This window comes from Solenopsis invicta, chromosome 14 (genome assembly GCF_016802725.1).
Source record: "Solenopsis invicta isolate M01_SB chromosome 14, UNIL_Sinv_3.0, whole genome shotgun sequence".
Taxonomy (NCBI): Eukaryota; Metazoa; Arthropoda; class Insecta; order Hymenoptera; family Formicidae; genus Solenopsis; species Solenopsis invicta.
Window position 1 is genome coordinate 5,750,733 of NC_052677.1, and position 22,912 is coordinate 5,773,644.

General features: G+C 32.0%; 1 protein-coding gene across 5 annotated transcripts in view; it reads right to left on the bottom strand.

Moving 5' to 3' along the window:
- Positions 1-442: 442 nt before the first annotated feature.
- The window catches only part of LOC105203879 (transient receptor potential cation channel protein painless), a 271,244-nt gene continuing 248,774 nt past the window's right edge, over positions 443-22,912 (bottom strand). For 4 of the 5 annotated variants that reach the window (XM_039457387.1, XM_039457386.1, XM_039457385.1 and 1 more), the window contains 2 exons: positions 19,433-20,530; positions 2,213-3,744 (listed from right to left, as the gene is read on the bottom strand). In XM_039457387.1, the coding sequence (XP_039313321.1) occupies positions 2,213-3,744; positions 19,433-20,530 (2,630 nt within the window). Of the gene's footprint in view, positions 3,745-19,432; positions 20,531-22,912 lie in introns of all 5 variants that reach the window. The other variant, XM_039457384.1, reaches the window with a different exon arrangement.

The following is a 22,912-nucleotide window of genomic DNA, read 5'->3' on the forward strand; positions in this document are numbered from 1 at the left end:
TTTCTTGATTTAGAATTTTCCTGCATTCAGAAGCTTTAGAAATACCATTAGAAATTTCATTAAAAATATCATTTTATCCCTGTTTAACATTAAACAACAAGCATGAAATAATCTCTTAATGTTTCTTAACACCGCTCTTTAGATTGATAATCAATTTATCGAAGAAATATTTTGATATAAAAATTTCGCTTAAAAAGCCATGTTAACAAAATTCCTTATTATTGTTTTAACTTTGTATAACTTGAAATGTATACGGCCGAATAAAAAGTTAAATAACAAAAAAAAACACTCGAGTATATGTACCTTCGTGTGATAATACACTCAAGTTTAAGAGGAAGTGTATGTAATTATAGGTTAAAAGTGTACCTTCAAAAAGTTTAGAAGTGCTCAAAAGTAAAAGTGCCTTATAACAATTGTCATATGTATTGGCATATTAGCATAACTAAAAAACGGTTACTAAACAAATAACTCCATAAGCAATTGTTAGAATACGTCACCTAATAACGGAAATAATAGGGGTAGCCATATTGTTGTAAGTAGTCATAATACCCTCTTCTCCTCTACTATCTAGGATTATATATTGCATGCGGTTATTCAAAATATATACATCTTGTAGGATGTTCTCAGTATGTACCAGGTGTACAAGTATGAAATGCGGATTTGAGACAACAAAAGGTGCACCAATGCAGTGTGTAGTATAAAGATTTGACGTATATGCCATTTTGTTGTGCTACCAACAAGAGTCAACGCGCACAAGTGATAAGTTGAAAAAGTGTGCATAGTATTGTTTTGCTGTGTTCAATATAACGAAATTTGTGTCAAATAAAGAGCATTCGCGGACAGTGTTGATTTTTTGTTTTCATTTAAAGAAAACTGCTGCTGAATCATACCGATTACTTCGAGAAGCTTATGGTGAACATGCTCCATCGCAAGAAACGTGTGAACAATGGTTTCGGCGTTTCAAAAGTGGTGATTTTGATGTTGCAAGCAAGGAACACGGAAAACCACCAAAAAGATACAAAGATGTAGAATTGCAAGCATTGTTGGACGAAGACGATTTACAAACATAAAACAACTCGCAGAGCAATTGAGCGTTAGTTTACAAGTTGTTTCCAATCGCCTCCGAGAGATGGGAAAGAATCAAAAAGTCGGCAGATGGATATCACATGAATTGAATGAGAGGCAGATGGAGAAGCGCAAAAACACATGTGGAATTTTGCTCGAACGATACAAAAGAAAGTCGTTTTTGCATCGTATCGTTATTGGAGATAAAAAGTTGATATATTTTGAAAATCCCAAGCGCAAAAAATCATGGGTAGACCTAAACGCACCATCCACATCAACCGTAAGACCGAATCGTTCTGGCAGGAAGACAATGCTCTGTGTTTGGTGGGACTAGAAGGGTGTGGTCTATTATGAGCTGTTAAAGCCTGATGAAACGGTTAATACGCTACTAACAACAATTGATCGATTTGAACCGTTCGCTACTCGAAAAACGACCAGAATATTGATAAAGACAACACGATCATTTTTCTCCGACAATGCTCTATCACATACGGCAAAACCGGTTCGCGATACGTTGGAATCGCTCAGCTGGGAAGTGCTAGCCCATGCGGCTTACTTACCAGACTTGGCTCTTTCCGATTACCACTTGTTTGTATCGATGGGTCACGTACTTGCTGAGCAGCGCTTTGGTTTGTATAAAGATGTGAAAAATGGTTCAATGAATGGTTCGCGGCAAAAAGAAAAGATTTTTACTGGCGTGATATTTACAAATTACCCGAAAGATGGGAAAAATGTATAACTAGCAATGGAGCATACTTTGAATAAATTACTTTTCATCGTTCTTCCGAATTTTACGTGTTTTTTTCTTTTTTTGGAAAATGAATTCGCATTTCATACTTGTACATCTGATATATGTATAGTTTGAATCATTGTAGAGTGCCGTAGGGTGTAGATAAGAACTTGCATAGTATATGCGAAGTATATTACCGTACGTACATCAAATATTCTAAAAATATCTAAGTAATCTACTATTATGATAATTTTGAAATATTCTCAGAATATTTTTGTTTTGTTAAGAAAAAATAATTTTTTTATGTATTGTATGGTTTTACGGAGGCATATAAAGAATAAGTTATAGTAAGATTTTAATACTAAACAATATTAAAAAATATAATATTAATTCTCTATTACTGATTTTACCATATTATTATTCTGTAAACTTTGTAGTTTTTAAAGTTATTTCAATTGTTGTCACTTTCTCTTGTAATCTGTTCAATATAGCTATAATCTTCTCATTACCTGTTAATTGATTTTTGTTCCAAATAATAAGTTTAGCTTGTTTAATTATGTCTGGATTCATTATCGAGGTATTCCACTGTTTGTCACGCTTTATGGATTCACTGTGAATGTCCTTTTCGTAATATCGATCGTTATCATAAGCATCCGAGTTATCGCATAGTTTAATAATGATTTTCTCGTCTTTTAGAAAATAAGGAAACAAAAGAATTCTCTTAGCAAGGAATCTAAAAGGATTCCATCGCGAATTACTGCAAAAGCAATGCCTGAAAGATTTGCCAACTACTATTTCTTCAATGTAGGCAACCAAACGTATTCGAGAAACAAGTCCAACTAATTCGGCTTTAGACAAAATCTCAGCGGTGTCACTGACTGCCAAGCCATTGAGCAGATTAAACAGTATAATAACGATAAAAAAGACAAACAATATAAATACAATGTGGCTCCAAACTGGATGCGAGATGAACGGAATGTTGTTGGCGTCGAACTCGCCAGTGAGCATAATAACAGTTTTGAAGATTGAAAGACCGGGATCGAGAAAGTTTGTGTCGTTGCCGTCTTTGAAAAGTGTGTAGAAAGCTAGAGCAAATGCAAAGATAAGAAACAGGTAAGGGAATAAAAAGCGTATGAAATTAAAAGAAACCGTTCGGAACATTTCAATGCCGGTCGACAAACGTGGATGCTGGCTAATTAAAATTACTAATTCGCAGGCCGACAATAGAATTACCAGAGCACCGATTTGAGGTCCTGCACCGCACAGTGCAGCAACAGTAAACATAATTAACATAATTTCTAACCAGTTTCTTAAACTCATTAGATAACGCTTAACGCAGGATATAAGTTGGAAAATCTCTCGGAGGATGAAAAGCAACAACATTATAGTGGTGAAGCCCCATAGAAAATTGTTTGGGACACTTCCCAAAGTACTTTTCGAAATTCTAATAGATTCGTTGGCAATTTCAGTTTCATTTTCTCTCCGAATATCATAAGTCATGTTGAAGATGTAAGCGTTTAACAAAAGATAAAAAATTATGTAAAAGACGAAATTTGCGTATAAAATATGCCGTATTCTATGCCATTTAAGATAGAGAAAAGAAGAGAGCAGCGGATGTTTCAGCAAGGGTTTGAGACCGCTGTTACCGGCAATGTACTTGAATACTTCCATTTCATGAGTTGTCCAATTAGTTTTATCTTGTTCCGTGGCAACATTGTGTGGCATTAAACAGCGATAATTAAATTCAATCGTACACTTGTTCGTTCGATCTTTTCGCGTTTGCAAACAATCATCGAAATAGCGCGATAACGTATGTGTCGATATATCTGCAATAGGCGGTATGTTGAATTTGTTCATATGACCAATGTAGCTGCCTCGATGGAGAAGTAATATCATCGCCTCTTGACAGCCAGAACTGATTGCGTAATGTAGCGGAGTATTGCCTTTATCTGCAAAATAAGTAAATTATAATAAGAAAAAGTTTGTAAAGCCTGTAAAGAAAAACATGTAGAACAGCCGTGGTGAAAATTTTCTCATAATATTTTATAGAGAAGAAAAAGGTATTATGGCTACTGTCGACAATATGGCTACCCCTATTATTTCTGTTATTAGGTGACGTATTCTAACAATTGCTTATGGAGTTATTTATTTAGTAGCCCGCCGTTTTTTAGTGATGCTAATATGCCAATACATAATGACTGACAATTGTTATAAGGCATTTTTACTTTTGAGCACTTCTAAACGTTTTCAAGATACACTTTTAACCTTTAATTACATACACTTCCTCATTATTGGCTTCGCAACCATGTCGAAAAAGCGAGCGCCATCGCGGCGAGCGCGGGCGCAAGTTTTTGGTTGGCCGTTTCATATCAGTGTATGTCAAAATGTTTTGGAGTGGTTTGTTTATTTCAGAAATAATTTAAAAATGTCCGACCAAGACAACAATTACAAGTTTTTTCGAAACTGTCGACCAGTTTTTTTCGTAATAAAGGTTTGGCTCTGGGAGCCAATTTAGTAAAAAGTTGTAATGTAAGTGAAATTAGGAAAAAAATTCGTGGCGAATCTTGCCGAATTCTTGGCAATGTTTTAAAAATCTCCCCCGGAGTCGTGGATGTTAGAAAAAACACCGCTATTTATAAGTAGTTGAAGTATTTTTTTTCTTCCATTTATCTTATAGTATATGTTATGTTTATATATAATATTACCATTGTCAGTTTTTATTAAATTTTTTTTGTGAAAAGTGTTTAAGTGAATTTTTTTGCAATATTTTTCAAGCCCGTTCAATATAATTTTGAAAATTATTTTTCCTAGAAATATAATCATGCAAGTATAAACAATTTTTTGCAGACATTTATTTTCTTAACTTTATTTCAATAATATAATTTAAAAATTCTTATGTTTAATGTTTTTTCTCAAATGATAGTATCAAAATTTATTCACGAAAATTGCATGTTGAATGTTTTGTTTTTGATGGTTTATTTCCTTTATGTTTTTTTTCAAATGTAATAATTGATTTTATTTTTAAAGTAATATCAAAAAGTATACTTTGTGCAAAAAATATATTTTTTGACATTTTTGAAATATTTTTTTTCACACTTTTTGCATGAAATGTTTACCCACACAACACATGAACGTCCTTCGAACATCCGATTTATGTCCTGGATTGTCCTGTTTACGTTTCCGTATTTCGGACATCCTGCGGATGTCCGAAAGACGTACTCTGGACGTCCTGTTATACAAGGTATAACAAAACAAAGGGACCTGGAGTATATCATGAGTTAGAGAACACAAATCAAAGTCAAAAAGTCCTGAGTCATTTTTTGATCTGAGCCTTCTGTTCCATGCTATATCATGTTAAAGTTAGCAATTGAGCGCCCGTCTATAGAAAGAAAGCAGTGACGGACAATAGACGAGCAGAGCGGAGGTGACAAACTACGCGGCGGGAGAACAACGATGAGCAGCGAAACGGCTGTAATAAAAAAACACACACACACACACACACTCTCTTTCTCTCTCTCTCTCTCCCCCTCTCTCCATCTTGTTTAAAAAAACCTTAAAGATCCTACTTGTTTGTAGAAAATATTATTTCTTTAAAGTATTATTATTATTTTTTAAGTAATATTTATTTGTGTGAAGTAAATAATTTGCTTGAATGGCTCTAATAACATATTTACTTAAACTACGAAAATTTTTTTCAGTGTACATACATAGAATAACTTGCTTTTACACAATGATTTCTCGTTAATTAGATTAATTAAAATTAGTATTAAAAACATATCGTTTGTTTGAGACAAACTTTATATTCAAGTGTAATTATCCATTAAACTACTTTCAATATCAACTTCAATAAATCTTATTTAAAGGTACTTATTAAAGGTATATAGTTTGCCGTTGTCTCGATGAAACTTTCTCCCAATGGTTCAGAAGAGATTCGATAACTCCGTGGCCTGCTCGATTTCTAGATTACAATCCGTGTGATTTTTTTCTTCGGGAAACAATAAAAGAAAAAATATTTATGCACACCAACATCGAGACGGCTGACGAGATGACGGAATTAGTATTCCGCACTATTGAGGGAATTAGTAATGTTCAAGTTCGAAGAGCTACGCAAAATGTACAGAAAGAGCAAGAACGTGTATCGAAGTAAAAGGAGCACACTTCGAACATTTATTATAATTATAAGAAAATAAATAATTAATTCACGTTGAATTGATAAATTACAATAACACTGAAACGTTTATTTTGGTTATGCACCTTAGGATCTTTAAGATTTTTTTTAAACAAGATGAAGAAAGGGAGAGAGAGAGAGAGAGAGAGAGAGAGAGAGAGAGAGTGTGTGTGTTTTTTTGATTACAGCCGTTTCGCTGCTCATCGTTGTTCTTCCGCCGCGTAGTTTGTCACCTCCGCTCCGCCCGTCTATTGTCCGTCACTGCTTTCTTTCTATAGACGGGCGCTCATTCGCTAACTTTAACATGATATAGCATGGAACAGAAGGCTCAGATCAAAAAATGACTCAGGACTTTCGACTTGGATTCGTGTCCTCTAACTCATGATATACTCCAGATCCCTTTGTTTTGTTACATCCTGTATATGATTGCGATTAGTGCAGACTCAATAATTAGAATAATACATTAATATTTATTAATACATTAATGCATTAATCATAATTGCATTCGGAGACATATCCGGAAATTATGTCATCTGCATGTATCTCCTTTATGTCCAGAGGACGTCCGTTGTATATCCAGAGGACATTCTCTATATCCCAATCAGCACAGAATATTTTTAAAATGTTTTTAAACATTTAGAAAACACTTAAAAATATTTATAAAAACGTTAAAAATAATGAGATAAGTGCCTTATTTTTAATTAAAAAAATGTTTATTTTAACGTTAAAAAGAATGTTTTTTTAAATATTATAAAAACGTTTTTTAAACATTTAAAGAAAATGTTCATTAAACGTTAAAGAAATATTTTTTTAACGCAGCATAAATTAACAAAGCAATATTCTTAAAAAAGCATTAAAAAAATTTTTGCAATAAAAAAATTTTTGGAAACGTTAAAATTAATGAAATCATGTCTTTTTTGCATTAAAAAAATTTTTGTTTTATTATTGAGATTTTTTCTAAGGAATTTTTTTTGGAAATTTCCACGCGGTTACTTATCCAAGTCATAACCGCAGTAAACAATGCTTGACCTCTAAGGCTGCTGCGAACTGATTTCTTGTGATGATCTGTTAACACTTTATGCTAATACATATACATCACTGATAGATCAGATCAATATATGTTATCGAAAAGACAAAATATATATAATTAAAACATATTATATAAATATATATAATTAAGTTAATTTTTTACTGATTTTCATAAATGTTATTGAAACATTTTTTAAACGAATTGTAAAATCAATAATAATTGAAAAATAAATAGCTTAGATGTTAAATAAATAATAAATAAACATAATTTTATAGAGATAAAAAGAAAGTAAAAAAATTAATATTAAATATACATTAAATAAATATTAAATAAACATTTAAAAAATACTTACTAAAATCATTTTCTCAATTAAATATTTCATAAAAAATAAATACTTTAAAAAAAGTATTTAAGTTTATTAAAAAAAAATAAAAATAAAAAGATATTAAATTAATATTCAATAGATGTTAAATTAACATTTTTGAAATTGTTTCAAATGAAAAATTAATGTAAAATAAATATTAAATTAATGTTAAATAAATGTTAAATTAATATTTTTGAAATTATTGTTTTAAATGAAAAATTAATGCAAAGTAAATAATAAATTAATGATGAATAAATGTTAAATTAATGTTTTCTTCAATCATTATTGCAAATAAATTATTAATGTAACATGAATATTAAATAAACATTAAATAAACGTAAAATAAATATTTTCCCAAATCATGATTTTAAATGAGTAATTAATGAAATATAAATGTTAAATAAACGTTAAATAATTATTAAATTAATATTTTCTCTAAATCATTATTTTAAATATTTAAATAATGTTAAATAAATATTTAATATATGTGTAACAAATATGGTTGTTATAATAAACAATTATGAATAATTAATATTAAATAAATATTTAAAAAACATTTAAAAAATATTGTGTGCTGATTGGGGTCCGTAAAAAGAAAATTAAATTTGGAAATATATTTAAATATTTACATTTTAAATAAACTATATACATATAAAAGTTGTATAAATAAGATTATATTTTTATTTAATAACACATTTTTATAATTATATTTACTTTATTTCTTATTAAAAATATAATTATTTTTTACAACATTGGAAGAATCTCATTCTTTGTATAAGTACTTTAAGTTCAAGATGATTTTTATACAAAGTTTTGTTGTCTGCTAAATAATTCTGTAAATAAATAAATTTTGTTTATTTACAGAACTGATTCCCCATAGCAAAAAATGTCACTGTGGTATTGCATAGACGTTGTTGTGTGACAAGTAATTAGTCATAATGATATCTCAGTAATGTCATAGTGACATGCAAATGTCCGCACAATTTACATGTGACTTTGTGAACCTATTGTGATAATTTTCACTATATTTTTTGATATAGGAAATCTATGCGTCACAATGAAACTTCCCTGCCGAAAATGTGATTAAAACAGATTAAAACGGTATACATTTTAATTGGTTTTAAGCTGTTTTAATCGATTCAATTCGCAAGCGGATTAAAAAGTAATCGGTTTTAATTCTATACGAATCGTAATTGATTTTAATATTGGTTTCGCGAATTATTTAAGTGTAATAAATAATATAAAAATTTTTTAAAATTTTAATTTATTTGCATTAAGACTCCTAAATACTCTCAGCGACCACGTTTAAAAATCCTAAAATTAGTATCGAGAAATGATATGCTAAAACGCTGAAAATTCTTGCGTGGTATTTTTTAAATAAAAAGCTATTTTCATAAAATAACATTGTATATCATTTTAACTAATTTGTAAAATTGTTCAAAAACTATTTTTTTCTTGACAATTGTTTATTAACTGCCAAAAAAGCATAGCTTTCGGACAATTTTACAAATTTTTTATCGTGATTTATAGTGTTGTCATCAAAATATCTCTTTATTTAAAAATGACATACAAGAATTGTTAGCGTCTCAGCGTGTCACATCGCATTAAAATTTGATTTAATTATAAATTATGAAATTCTGTAATTTTGAATTGAAATGGATTTAATAAGTGAGTTCTGACACCAACGCTAGGTGGCCACGCCGCAGGAGATTTTCTCGTGAGTCAAGTGCGGCCACAGGCATTATATCTAGGCGCCACCGCGGCCGAGTCCCCAGTCATACTTCAGTGAGACTTTTAGGAGATGCTTATTGAAACCTCGAGATGGATACTCGATCTCATTTTGTTTAAACATAACGTCTGTATGGAATGCTGTTCCACATAAAATTTTATATTTATACATGTAAATAACAATTTGTATTGTTATTTAATCTTGTATATAAATTAAATATTTAATTCAAATTTAATCTTTTTTTACTCCTTTTTAACAAAAATGATACAAAAAATATTTTTTTTGTAAGCTAAACATTTATTACGTTTACAATAATGTATTCTGTTTTAATAAATCTATCTGACTTCTGATCTTATTTTCAATAGGTCTTAATACAATAATTTTGGTGCAGAAATCCCGATCAATTTGGATTACTTTTTTTTAATCGGTTTTAATCGCACATTTTCGGCAGGGTTTACATCAATTATCTTTAATATTTAAAGTTTTTAAAAGTTTAAAAAAAAATAAAAATTTTTTTATGTCTGGTGTGGACATTTTAAGTACGTCCTTTGTATGTCCCTAGGGTGGAACATGAGACATCCCTAGTACATCCAGATGTACACAGGACGTACTCAAGACTCGTATCGGATGTCTAATTTGCGTCCTTCTTACGTCCATGTGTTGTATGAGTATTTGTTGTGTGTTAGTTGAACCCTAACAGAACAGTGCATAATACAAATTGCACATGCAATGGTGGAAAAGATTTCTGTAGACATGCAGCTGCACTATGCATTTTCGTTAACATAGAAAATACTTGTTCTAAAACTAGAGAGCCAATGAAGTGGAATCGGCCTCCACAAGTGCAACTAGATAAATATCATAAAGGAGTTGCAATGAAAGAATTATTCCCACCGAAACAACATTTTCGTCTAGAAGAAGAAATATTTCAATTTGAGGATATCGCAAGCACTGCTACAGAAGCTCATTTGCAGGAAGATAGTCCTGCATTGCGCTATATTTATTATTATTTCGGCCAACCAAGAACTTGTGCGCTACGCCACACGATAGCGCATCAAGCGATGGTTTTGAAGCCAATTCTTAAGTGTATTATCACACGAAGGTACATAGACTCGCGTGTTCTTTTGTTATTTAACTTTTTATTTGGCCGTGTACATTTCGAGTTATACAAAGTTAAAACAATAACATGGGATTTTGTTAATATGGTTTTTTAAGCGAAATTTTTATATTGAAATATTTCTTCGATAAATCGATTGCCATTCTAAAGAGCAGTGTTTAGAAACGTTAGAGACATCATTTTATGCTTGTCGTTTAATGTTAAACAGAGATAAAATAATATTTTTTATAAAATTTCTAATGGTACTTCTAAAGCTTCTGAACGCAAGAAAATTCTAAACAATGAAAAATTCAAAAATATTTAATTAACCTTGTGTTTAAAACACAAGGTACTGTGTTTTTTTAAACTAAACTAATTTTAAACTAAATTAAACAAACTTTTTTAAAATTATTTTTATGAATAGCCATATTACAACCACCTTTTTTCTTCCACCGATTATGCAGTGCATTAGAATTTTATAAATCACGTCCTAAATAATAAATATTTCATTATTTTAAATGTAAAATCTGTCAAACAACACTCTGATAAATGTAATCGTTCAAGTTTCAATAGAAAATATTAATTATAAACAAAGTTATTCAATAAAATGAAAATGGGTTTCATATTACCCTCTCCTTTATTAAAAAAATGTTTTTATATTTTTACGAAGATTTTTAAAAACAATTTGTAAATTTTGCTGATTTTTCAAGTTTTCTTCAGAATAAAATAAATTCTCAGAATATATCAGAATTCTGATAATATATAAAGATTAATGAAAAAAATGTAAACTTTTTTTTAACTTTTCATATTTTTTATTTTTTATAAGATTTCTTCAGAAATTATAGAATAATAAATTTTAAGAATATGTTCTACTCAATAAGTAGTGTTTGTCGTTATCTATATAAAAGTACTATATGTAGAGATCCTATAAATCTATATAAAAGTATGTAGAGATCCTATAAAGAAAGAAAACTCGCCAATTAACCTTTAAACACATAAGGATCTGGGAAACCTTCCCGAAAAAACTTTACTTTTGTGTCATTTCATTTTAGTTAAGTAATGAAGTTGGTCAATCATAGCAGTCAATAGAGGAGACTTTAAACTTTTTTTTCGTTTAGCCCGAATCTTTTTTTTTATTCCGTCTTTACACAGTAAGCGATCGAAAATCTAGGGGAATTTTCAATATGTGTTTAAGGGTTAATCACGTGACTACTGGGGTTCTGATCGATTGGAGTATGGATCGTACATCTGTGCTCCATGAACCAACAAATAACAGATTTAAAAAGTCAAAAATAGATAGAAATGGTTGCAAATAATCAAGAATTTGATTTGGTATTAACCCAACCTGTAATAGGCATGGGGCTCCTGTAAGTGGAAACGTTATGCAATAGAAAGAAAAAGAATATGAGAAGGCCATCTTTATCCTTGTCTAATGTTGGGCGCGTAGCTGAATGTAGCTGACAATGAGTGGGAAGGTATCGTTTTGAGACTATTGAGGAGTCTCTCGTTCTGTCTTTTTTTATTAGCTCACGCATTCGTGGTTGGCTCTTCCACTCTATATATACAATCTGTTTGCTAACTACATGAGTCCATTTCTATCCATTTAAAGTTTAAGAATTTTTTGAATCCATTTTAATCTATCAAGTGAGATTGAAATTACGGGATTTTAATTTTGTCAATCAAAAGAAATTATACGGGCCATGTAATCCATTTTAATTTATAACGTAGAATTGAAATGACTTAATTACTATTAAGCATGTCAACATGGGCTCAATCACATGAAACATTCAATACTCTTTACATGATAAGTTATTGCTCTAATCGCGATTTTATTGCTCCAACCATTTCGCAGCAAATCACTTTTAAGAAAGTTAAAATTTATTTTTTCAATTCATTGAAAAAAAATTAAAAAAATAAAATGCTTACGCTATAATTTAGTGCTAATTATGTGATTTCAAAATATACACATGAAATTTTTGAATTTGAAATAAACACATGAAATTTTTGGCTTATTCCCTTTGACCATTCCCGATGTAAACACACACAAGAATAAAATGCTACTTAAAATACAGACAGCGAATTGATTGTAGGATCAAAATATACCTTTGTTTATTTATTTTCGAATTATGCACGATGACATTTTTGTGCTCAACCTCTTTAATCGAAAAGTCGCCCCCGATATGAATACTTTACTTTATCGTTTGCTTCTTGAGTGATACAGTAAAGAATAAGTTTACGCTTATATAGAGTTTTGGGGTTTACAGTTTTTGCATGATTCAGAGAAACTGTGAAATGTAGTGATTTAAATTGATTTATATAAAAACTGTAAACACCAAAACTCTATACAAGCGTAAACTTATTCTTTACTGTATCACTCAAGAAGCAAACGATAAAGTCGTAACAATGCCTAGTTTGAACGAAATTCAATGTGCGCAAATTATTGATCTTTTGGAAGGATTGTATCAAAGTTATGTTGCAAGGAAAATAGGTGTTCATCGATCCTCTTTCGAGTTTGGGCTTGTTATCAAGAAACAGGCGGATTGCGTCGAAGAAAAGGACAAGGTTGAAGATGAATAACGTCAGCTAGAGAAGATCGCTTTATCATCAATGAGACAAATCGAAATCCAGTTAATGCTGGCGGTAACTGATGAATCATAGAGGAAACGCGGTTTTTCTTTGTTATTTGAGCTCGTATCGCTCATCGGATGGCATACCGGAAAAGTGATCGATATTTGTGTAAAATCAAATAAAATTATTGTAAATCTTGCGAATACTGGAAAAAAAGCCGATACAGAAGAGTATGCAGAGTGACTCGAAGCTCATATCAATGAATGTCAAGCAAACCACAACGGTTCTGCTGGAAGAATGGAAATAGACTCGATGATTGAAATGTTTTAGCGCTCATTGACATTACATCAAGTAATTTATTCTAATTATGTTGGAGATGGTGATTGTAAAACCTTTAAAGGAATTTTAGATACCCAGCCTTATAAAAATGTTATTGTAGCCAAGAAAGAGTGCGTTGATCGGACGGGATCCGATAACGCACGGTGCGATAACCCAACAATAATCATCTTGACTTATCTCCAACTCGATCTTGACTCGATAATCCAACCAACGGAAAAACTCTAAGCATCGGCCACTGTGAGTGGTGGTGTGCTATCAGTCCCGTGGGCTATCGGGATCTGCCCGCGTTGATCATGTACAAAAGCGTATGGATACTTACCTTTAATTGAAACCTAAAAAAATCTGTTAAAGGCCTCGGAGGTAAGGGAATGCTTACCGGCAAGCTCATTGATGAGTTTACAATTTATTATGGACTTGCCATTCGAAGAAACAAGGATTCCACTGAAAAGATGAGGAACGAGATGTGGGCAACGTTGTATCACAAGCTTTCAACAGACAAAGAACGGCAGCGTACGCAATGTCTGGCCGGTAAAGATTCTTAGTGTTCGTGGCAAAGGGCAAAAGCTACGAATTGTTTAGCTGATTATAAACACAAGTCGGCACTGGCAGAAATAGTTTTCAATGCTATTAAGCCGAATTATAATGAGTTAAGCAGCAACGACTTTCTCAACCGATGTATTGGCGGTTACACCCAAAATAGCAATGAGAGTTTTAATACTACGGTCTCGTCTGTAGTTCCAAAAACTGTTTTAAACAGCAAGGCCGTCCTTAATTTAGCTACAAATATTTCTGTTTATATTTATAATGATGAGTTGTTAAGTATTATAAAAATTATAGAGGCATTACAATCGGCCAGAACTGTTATAATTTCTGTATGAAAGCCAACGAGCGCCGCATCCAATTTTCGGCAATTAATTTACTTACTGATGCTGCAAAAAAGATTCGACTTGCAACTATGTCGACTAGGAAGAAGAGGAGAAGAATTTTAACATAGAAGGCCAAATGTGCTGGCATTGCAGACTAAAGGTAAATTGAAAATTTCTTTCTTTGAACTCTAATCAAAAAAACTTTAAATGCGTTTTTCTCAAAACTGTATTTTTAAAATCGGACGGATCCATAACTTTAACAGATCTTCATGAAATCACTTGAAATTTTAATTGTAGCTTCAGGTTAACATTTTTCAGAAAAGTACGTACGGATTTTTAATTTTGTTGCAAACTTTTAATTTTATAAATAACTTTTTACGCAATTTTTTCCCTAAAAACGAAACTTTTTCTTTAAATTCGCATCATTTTTAGAAAAAATAAAATTTAAAAATTTCCGTACATTCGTCTCTAGCTAATCATATCAAGATTTTAAAATTTTTTAGTGTTTTGTTCCAGATCAAAAATTGTAGGAGGAATCGGTCCGCCCGTGCGACGCTTTTCAAAAATAATGACATCTGCGGTTATAGAGCTCTAGCGCCTCCATTTTTTACTTTAAAATTAAAAAAAAATTATACCTTTAAGTATGATTAGTAAAGCCCTTAATTTTAATGTGCTTGTTTTTTTATTTGTTCTTTAAAAAAATTATCACATTTCAACTTTTTTTTGTGCTCTAGAGTGGCGTTACCTCTTAACACGTTGTAGTACATATCAAAATAAGAGACACAATAAATAAAAAAATACGTATCTCTTATTTTTATCTGTACTACAACATATTAAAAGCTTGTTTAAATCTGAGGCGGACACTTCCATGACTTTCCTTGTGAGTTTATTTCTCTCAGACCCGTTTTGTGCCTTGGAATCCTGACGAGCTACGTTCGGGCATGGGAAAAACGGGTCATCACAAGATACATTTATTTATTATTGAAATCACAAATGGAAAGTCGCAAACTCATGTATAGTCTATATAGGATGTCAGAAAATGACAATATACAGGGTGTTTCAGACCACCCGTACACCCCTTTTCTCTTCGCAGGATTAGGACCAATCAAAAATATGTTCAGACGAAAGTTGTAGGGTTTCAAAAGATCTATTCAATGATCTTATCAGTTTGACCTTGGATGGCGTCGCCAAGGTCAGATCGAAATCACATTAAGTTTTTTAAATGGAACACCCTATTTTTGATTCCAGAATCTAATAGCTGGTGTCAAGACCTTTCCAAAACACTATAAGAATGTTTATTTTCGTTGACTACTTTCCGAGTTGTGCGGCTTGAAAGTTACACTACCGCCAGCATCAGCATTATTCAAGATGTACCATGTGGTGGTTACTTAGTCGGATTTAATCTTGTGTGTGGGTGTGTGCATACGTGCATGCGTATGTGTATGGGGGAGGAAAAGGGGAGTCAAAGTTTTATGTACTCTGCTTTTGTTTATTAGCTGGATTGATTATGTTTGATGATCAATCATGTCCAGATTGACTGTATGCATTTTCCCGTGCTTAGCATTATCCAGAATGAACGACGTGGACGTGACGAGAATTTCATCCCATTGGGGTGCTTGATTCACGTGAGTCCCCTTGCCTCTCACGTTTGGGGTGCTTGATTCACGTGAGTTCCCTTGCCTCTCACGTTCGGGAATGAATGAGTGTATGTTTTGTTAAGCGACTAAATGTTCAAAGTGAGCACCATTCTCTGCGATGCAAGCATCAACTCTATTTTGAAAATCATTGGTTGCTCGAAGAATTTCCTCGGCACGTAAGGATCGAATTGCTTCACTTATTCTACGAATCATATTATCCCTCGTAGTCGGACGTTCATGATAGATCAAGTTTTTTATCCTTCCCCAGAAATAATAATCAAGGACGGTGAGATCTGGTGATCGGGGTGGATAATTGATTGGACCGTATTTGCCTATCCACTTGTCGGGGAACATAGTATTTAATGCCGCACGAGCAACTCTCGATGTATGAGACGGACATGCATCTTTTTGGAACCACATGTTCAGGCGCAATTGCAGAGGAATATTTTCTAGTAAGACAGGAAGATCTGTCATTATCAAGGCGGAATATCTATCACCGTTTAGATTTTCGTCAAAGAAAACAGGACCTATGATTTGACTTCCAATAATTCCACACCAAACATTGACTTTCCAAATGGTTTGATGATCTACTTTTCTCAAACAGTGAGGATTATTTTGTGCCCAATAACGAGAGTTCCAAGTATTAACAGATCCATCACTTTTAAGTGTACATTCGTCAGAAAATAAAATTTTCAAGTGGAAATCAAGTGGTTGCTGTCTTATAAAGTTGCAAAATACAAGTCTCTGTCTAATATCGTTATAATTCAACGCTTGATGAACAGACATTCTGTAAGGGTGAAATTTGTTATTTTTTAGAATGCGCCAAACACTGATTTTACTAACACCAGAATCTTGTTCTCGTCGTCTTAAAGAATCATAAGGGTTCAATTCTGTCGATGCAAGAATTTCTACTGTTCTTTCATCCATAATCGGACGACGAATTTGTGTACCTTTGTTATGTTGAGGCTGAACGACACCTTTAATTGTGATTCGTTTAGCCAAACGTGAAAAAACATTTCGCGAGTGAGGAGTCCGATCAGGATAACGTTCCCGCCACAATCTTTCCGCTGCAATGAATGTACCTCGACACTCACCTAAAATTAGCAGCATATCATATGCTTCTTCATTGGAATAGGACATGGCTAAATAAACCTAGACTAATAAAGAGGGTCGGATTTTTGTTGCGCGATTGATACTGATATGACGGTTATTGAAGACGTAGGTGACAAGTTTGAGAGAGTTATTGTCACTCGTGTTGAGTTGAGTCACAATAGCGTTGTGGTGAATACATCTCTACTACATCCTATGCAAATAACAATATGTATAAAATCACGAGTTAGACATCGTTACGCAGAAAGCCGCGCTCGTTATTGCTCGTGTGCTACCGTTAAAGTAATAATGTAATTACATAACATTATGACATACATATGTATGTGACTATCTACGGTCGCGACAGCTAACTTTCACGATTTTTCATGATCTGTTTTTGTTGGCCCGGCTCGCGTGTTTACTTTCTTTGTGTCGGCTGCACGGCTTTCTGCGTAACGCGTGATTTTATATTGTTATTTACATGGTGTTGGCGGTAGTCTAACTTTCAAGCCGCACAACTCGGAAAGTAGTCAACGAAAATAAACTTTCTTGTAGTGTTTTGGAAAGGTCTTGACGCCAGCTATTAGATTCTGGAATCAAAAATAGGGTGTTTCATTTAAAAAACTTAATGTGATTTCGATCTGACCTTGGCGACGCCATCCAAGGTCAAACTGATAAGATCATTGAATAGATCTTTTGAAACCCTACAACTTTCGTCTGAACATATTTTTGATTGGTCCTAATCCTGCGAAGAAAAAAGGGGTGTACGGGTGGTCTAAAACACCCTGTATATACGAACAGTGACCTATCCCTAAACCTTTTTGAAGGTCACTTAAGGTCATGACCTTGATAACACATGTTAAAGTCAAAATAATTAAAGGTGGCTTCTTTTAGCGCGAAGAATCATTGCATATGAGTGAGTTAGATGCTCGTTGAAGTAAGATAGTAATACTTCTGTTGGAGTCCTTATGTTTGTGGATCGTAGATCCTGGAATCCCACTTTTTTTTTTCTTATGTAACCGATTTGATTGTATCTCTTTGCAATCCGATTGAAACTCGTTCTCCTCTCTCACGGGTAGTTCTATGTTAATTACTTTCTTATTTAAATTTATATACTTGATTTACTTGTTTCTTAAAGAAAAAAAAGAGAAAGAAACGGCATTTATTTTAAAACACCGATAAGTAAAATCGTGTTTTAATTGTATTGAAAAGCCAACGAGGCCCACGACAACGCAAAAACATATCTCGCGCCGCTGCGAAGCGTTGACGCCGGAACAGGCGAGCGCGCAGACAGGCCATTCAAGGCCTACAACTATTTCAAATATCAACTTCTCCTCTTCTTCTCTCCCCTTATTACTCTCCTGTATCAAACATAGAACTTAGTCCTCAGCAATTCCCAGCTTTTCGTGAAGAAGAGAATTTCATCAATAATCTCCATGTAGAAATAATCGAAGGAATAAGCGGAAATTGAGTCCTTTCAACCAGAAAAATAAATACCTCTGTTGCACGCACGCACGCGCGCACGCACGCACGCACGCACGCGTTAATTTAACCACCTCCGATTCCTCGCTCGAACAAGATTACACTTGGCCCGATTCCGCGTAAAAACGATTTGATTTGTTTACGCAAACTAAGAACCAGACGGGCACAAGATCAAATAAGACTCGTTGCACGCACCCTTGACATATGTGTGCTCGAAACTAAAAGTCTGTTTCGTTCTTCCTTGTCTTCACTTAGACTTCATTTCTTAAGTCTTATCCGCTGATATAAAACAAAGAAATTTCCCTAAGACCTCTGGACGTAACAACTTTATATGCCGAATTTATATATACATTAAGGCATATATTGAATTCAATTAGATTGTTTGAAAATTATTCATGGCCTTTAAGTTAGATTAAAAAATTGAAATCTACTTCCCCTTACAAAAAGAAACATCCAACTGGTGTTGACGATCCGAAATGACACTGAAATTGAGTGTTAACTCTCAAATAAATCTCTAGCTTAAAGGTTAACACTCATTTTAAGTACCATTTCAGATCGTTAACTCCTAATTAAGTATATTTTTTTATAAAGATTTTAAAATGATGTAGAAAGTATATTTATATCTGTAAAAATTGCTGCTTGCTTCAAAATTGAAATTCAGCTTTTAGAAAAACGTAGTGAACACTAATGACCAATAATCAAAATGTTTAAATGTAAGACTGTAAATTTTACCGGTTTCTCTTAGAATTTAACACGAGTTATATGAGATATTATGGCATTTCATTATTTTACACGTATCCCACGACTCTCGTTTTTTCTCTATGTATATACGAGAGGTATTCGGAAAGTAAGGTCCGATTTCTACATAGTTTTCATATTTGTTTTGGACCTCTCTTTTTGAATAAGCCTCATATTAAACCACGAATACCTGTCTATAATAATTTATATTTGTCCAAATATATGAATATTATAGTTTATATTTGTCCTTATATAAATATTTTAGATGTTATATTGATCTGAATAATAATTTAAAATCTAAAAAATATTCAGATTTTTTCAAATTATTTTCTAATATTTGTAAAAAAATGTTCCAATTTGTATAAAAAATGTAAAAATTATTTTAAGAAAGTTATAAAATTACATATTAGTTTTGAAAAATTATATAAAGAATTCTGAGAAAATTTTCAGTAGGGTGTATATTATTTTTCTTTCGATACCTATTTGTTATTTAAAAAATTTGATTTGTTTTATTTGTAATGTTTGTGTACTTACTATCATTACAACGAACGTTCACATTTTCTTGTTCCAGAATCAACTTGAGACACTCTAGTTGATCGTGAGTGTTATCAACTCTTTGTTTTCTTGGCATTCCTAACATTTGACAGGCATTCAGAATCAAATCATTGGCCACATTTGGTTCTATTTTCAACAGTTCCTGAAGAATAACATGATCACTCTGTTGAACGGCTGCTTGCATAGCTTTCTTTACGCTGAACTGCCTCCCTTTAAGTTTTTCCAGAATTCCAATCGCGGCTTTGTGAAAACCTTGTAGTGCAGTCATCTCGAGCAGCTCTTCGGCTATACTATGAAGATCTTCTATTTTGACATTCTTCATACTTTCCAGGAAGTTTATTTCATCATTGGCATTCAGGTAGTACTTGAGGTCATGCACATTTACCTCGCGATTTTCATATTTGGGCGGCAACACTATACTCGGTATTTTGTGCTGAATCACTTCTCGTGTCGTCCAGTTATCACAATCTCTATAAGTATCAATGTCTGGACGTTGCCGGCTTTTTTCCATTATCAATTTCACTATGTCCAGGTGGTCCTTTGTTGCCGCCAAATGAAGTGCCGTTAAGCCCTTACTATCTGGAATATTAACGCTGGCTCCATTCTTTAGTAATAGATCAGTGCACGTTAGGTCGTTCATTCTCACCGCAATATGTAAGGCAGTCTGCTCTCCTGCCTGGAGATTTGGATTTATTGTCGGTTCTGTCAGTAAAGCTGCTAAGGTGTCCACGTGTCCACCCTCCGTGGCAAAATGGATAGGAGCACGATTATATAACTCGTTTACTCTGTTAGGATTTGCACCTTGACGTAATAAAAACTCTACGAATTGTTTTAGGCCATTTTTGCTAGCTATATCAAGACATGTTTCTTCCGTGTTCGGATATACGTAGTTGATATCCAGAATTGGCGGCTGTTTTTTTAAATGATGTTCTATGGTGTTTTTGAAACAATGGAAATTCTTAGACCGTAAGGCATCCAACAATAGTTTGTAAATAACTTGCGCGCTATTTAGAGTTGGCTCATAAACATTCAGTAGACGCTCTTGTAGTGAATCCTCTTCGAGATCCATTTTATTATCTGAAAATAAAATCTTAAATGTAGAATTTTTACTCGTTTAAATTTAAAAAGAAATTATTATAAATAAGTATGATATAAACGGTATTTTAATATGACCGGGTACAGTGTATCAGTAAGAGAATAATTAAACTGTATCACTAAGAGAATAATCATTTACAGTTATAACTTTTATAATTTTCGGAATAGGAAGAATTGTAAGGAGGATTGTATGCATCAAAATTATGAAATTGGTAAACAATTTAATAATTTTCGTGATATTATATTTCCGGTTCTATTGTGTATCTACACTTAAAAATTATGTTTTAAAATACGGCAAATATGCGGCGCGTAATTTGAAGGAATTTGTAAATGTTCGTAAATTTATTTATGAAATTAGAATTGAGACTAATAAGTTTTGTTTACTAAGATCTGCCTTCGACCGGTATGTTTATTTTCATAATTAAATTTATAAAACTTTTAAATCTGTTTTTTTTTTTAAAGAGAAGCTAATTCAACGTTTACGATTTGATCAAATAAAATGAGAATTATTTTTCTAAATCTGATGAAAATTTTTCTCCTAATTCTTTATATAATTTTTCAAAATTTTTGTATAATTTTCAATTTTCTCATATTTTTTGTATGAATTGAAAGACTTTAAAAATATTAAGAAAATGATTTTAAAAAATATAACAATTTTTAAAATTTTTGAGATCTACACAGAATAATTTCTGTTTATACACGAGGATTTACTTGTCAAAAATCAGAAGAAAATAGAATAGACAAGAGTAATTTATGCATAACTCTCCTCTATAATATTTTTTGCAATTACAAACGTCTATACAGTATTGAAACTTCCAGTAACATTCCAGAAACATTGTAATAATGAAAATTGTAGAGGAATATTGCAGAAACGTTTCAGAGACATACAGTATTAATATTTCGCCAAAATGTTCCAACAATATGGTAGAAATATTATAAAGAAATGTCCTAAATTTAATTTGTAAAGTGTATTAAATTTTTTTGTCTGATCTAAATCAAAAACTTGCTGTAAGTAGATATAGTAGGCCGGTTCTAACTCAATTTAGGGCGGTGGAAGAGGGAGGGAGGGGAGGAGAGGTTTCCCCCTCTTTAATTAGTTAAATTAATATCAAGCAATTAATTAAAATAAATTTTATATCAAACAATTAATTAAAATAATTTTTATATCAAGCAATTAATTAAAATAATTTTTAGATCAGACTATTAATTAAAATAATTTTTATATTATTTTATTAATTAAAATAATTTTTATATTAACCTATTAATTAAAATAATTTTACAAATATGTTATTGGACCGTTAGTGTAACAACACAACAGTAAGAAAGCCTTCATCGGTCGTAGCTAAATCTTAGTGCTTTTATTTTTATTTATGTGATTTTATATACTTCTCCGAACTCAAACAGAATGTGCGCCGAATTAATTTTCGGTCATAACACAGCATGTCGAATAAGAATTAGTAATATCACTATTTATATTAAATTAATTAATTTAATATAATATTTGATGCTGATTTGCATCTATATACCCATTCCCCCCTGAAAAAAACTGTAAGAAATTTATTGCGAAAATTAAATTTGAGGTGGTAAGACACCGGGACCGGAGATCCGGAGGTGCCAGGTTCGAACCCTGGGTGGGGTATTATTTTTTGCAATAAATTTCTTACAGTTTTTTTCAGGGGGGAATGGGTATATAGATGCAAATCAGCATCAAGTATTATATTAAATTAATTAATTTAATGTAAATAGTGATATTACTAATTCTTATTCGACAAGCTGTGTTATGACCGAAAATTAATTCGGCGCACATTTTGGTTGAGTTCGGAGAAGTATATAAAATCACATAAATAAAAATAAAAGCACTAAAACCTAGCTATAACCGATGAAGGCTTTCTTACTAAAATAATTTTATATTAACCTATTAACTTAATTTTTATATTATACTATTAATCAAAATAATTTTTATATTAATTTTATATCAATTTATTAAAAATTAAAAATAGGAAAATAAAATAACATATTTTAGAGAAATTGCTCCACCATCTTTATCATAAGTCCCCCAAATAGTTCTCTCTCTGTCTTTCTCCCTCTTGTGCGCTTCGGCTTGCACACGTTATAGCTATTGTACATGGTTTCCTCTTTCACTCACACACGTTATGTTCTTGCTTGAATATGATGTAACTAATGTTTTATCTTTTAAAAGAACAATGGTTAAATAGGAAAAGATAATATTGAAGACATTGTTTTAAAGTTTCATTTTCCTTATTTATTTGTCATATAATGCATCATGTACAATAGTATCTAAAGTGTAAGCTAACAATCTAATTTCACAATCTAAAAACGAGGTTTTATCATATTTTTTTCGCA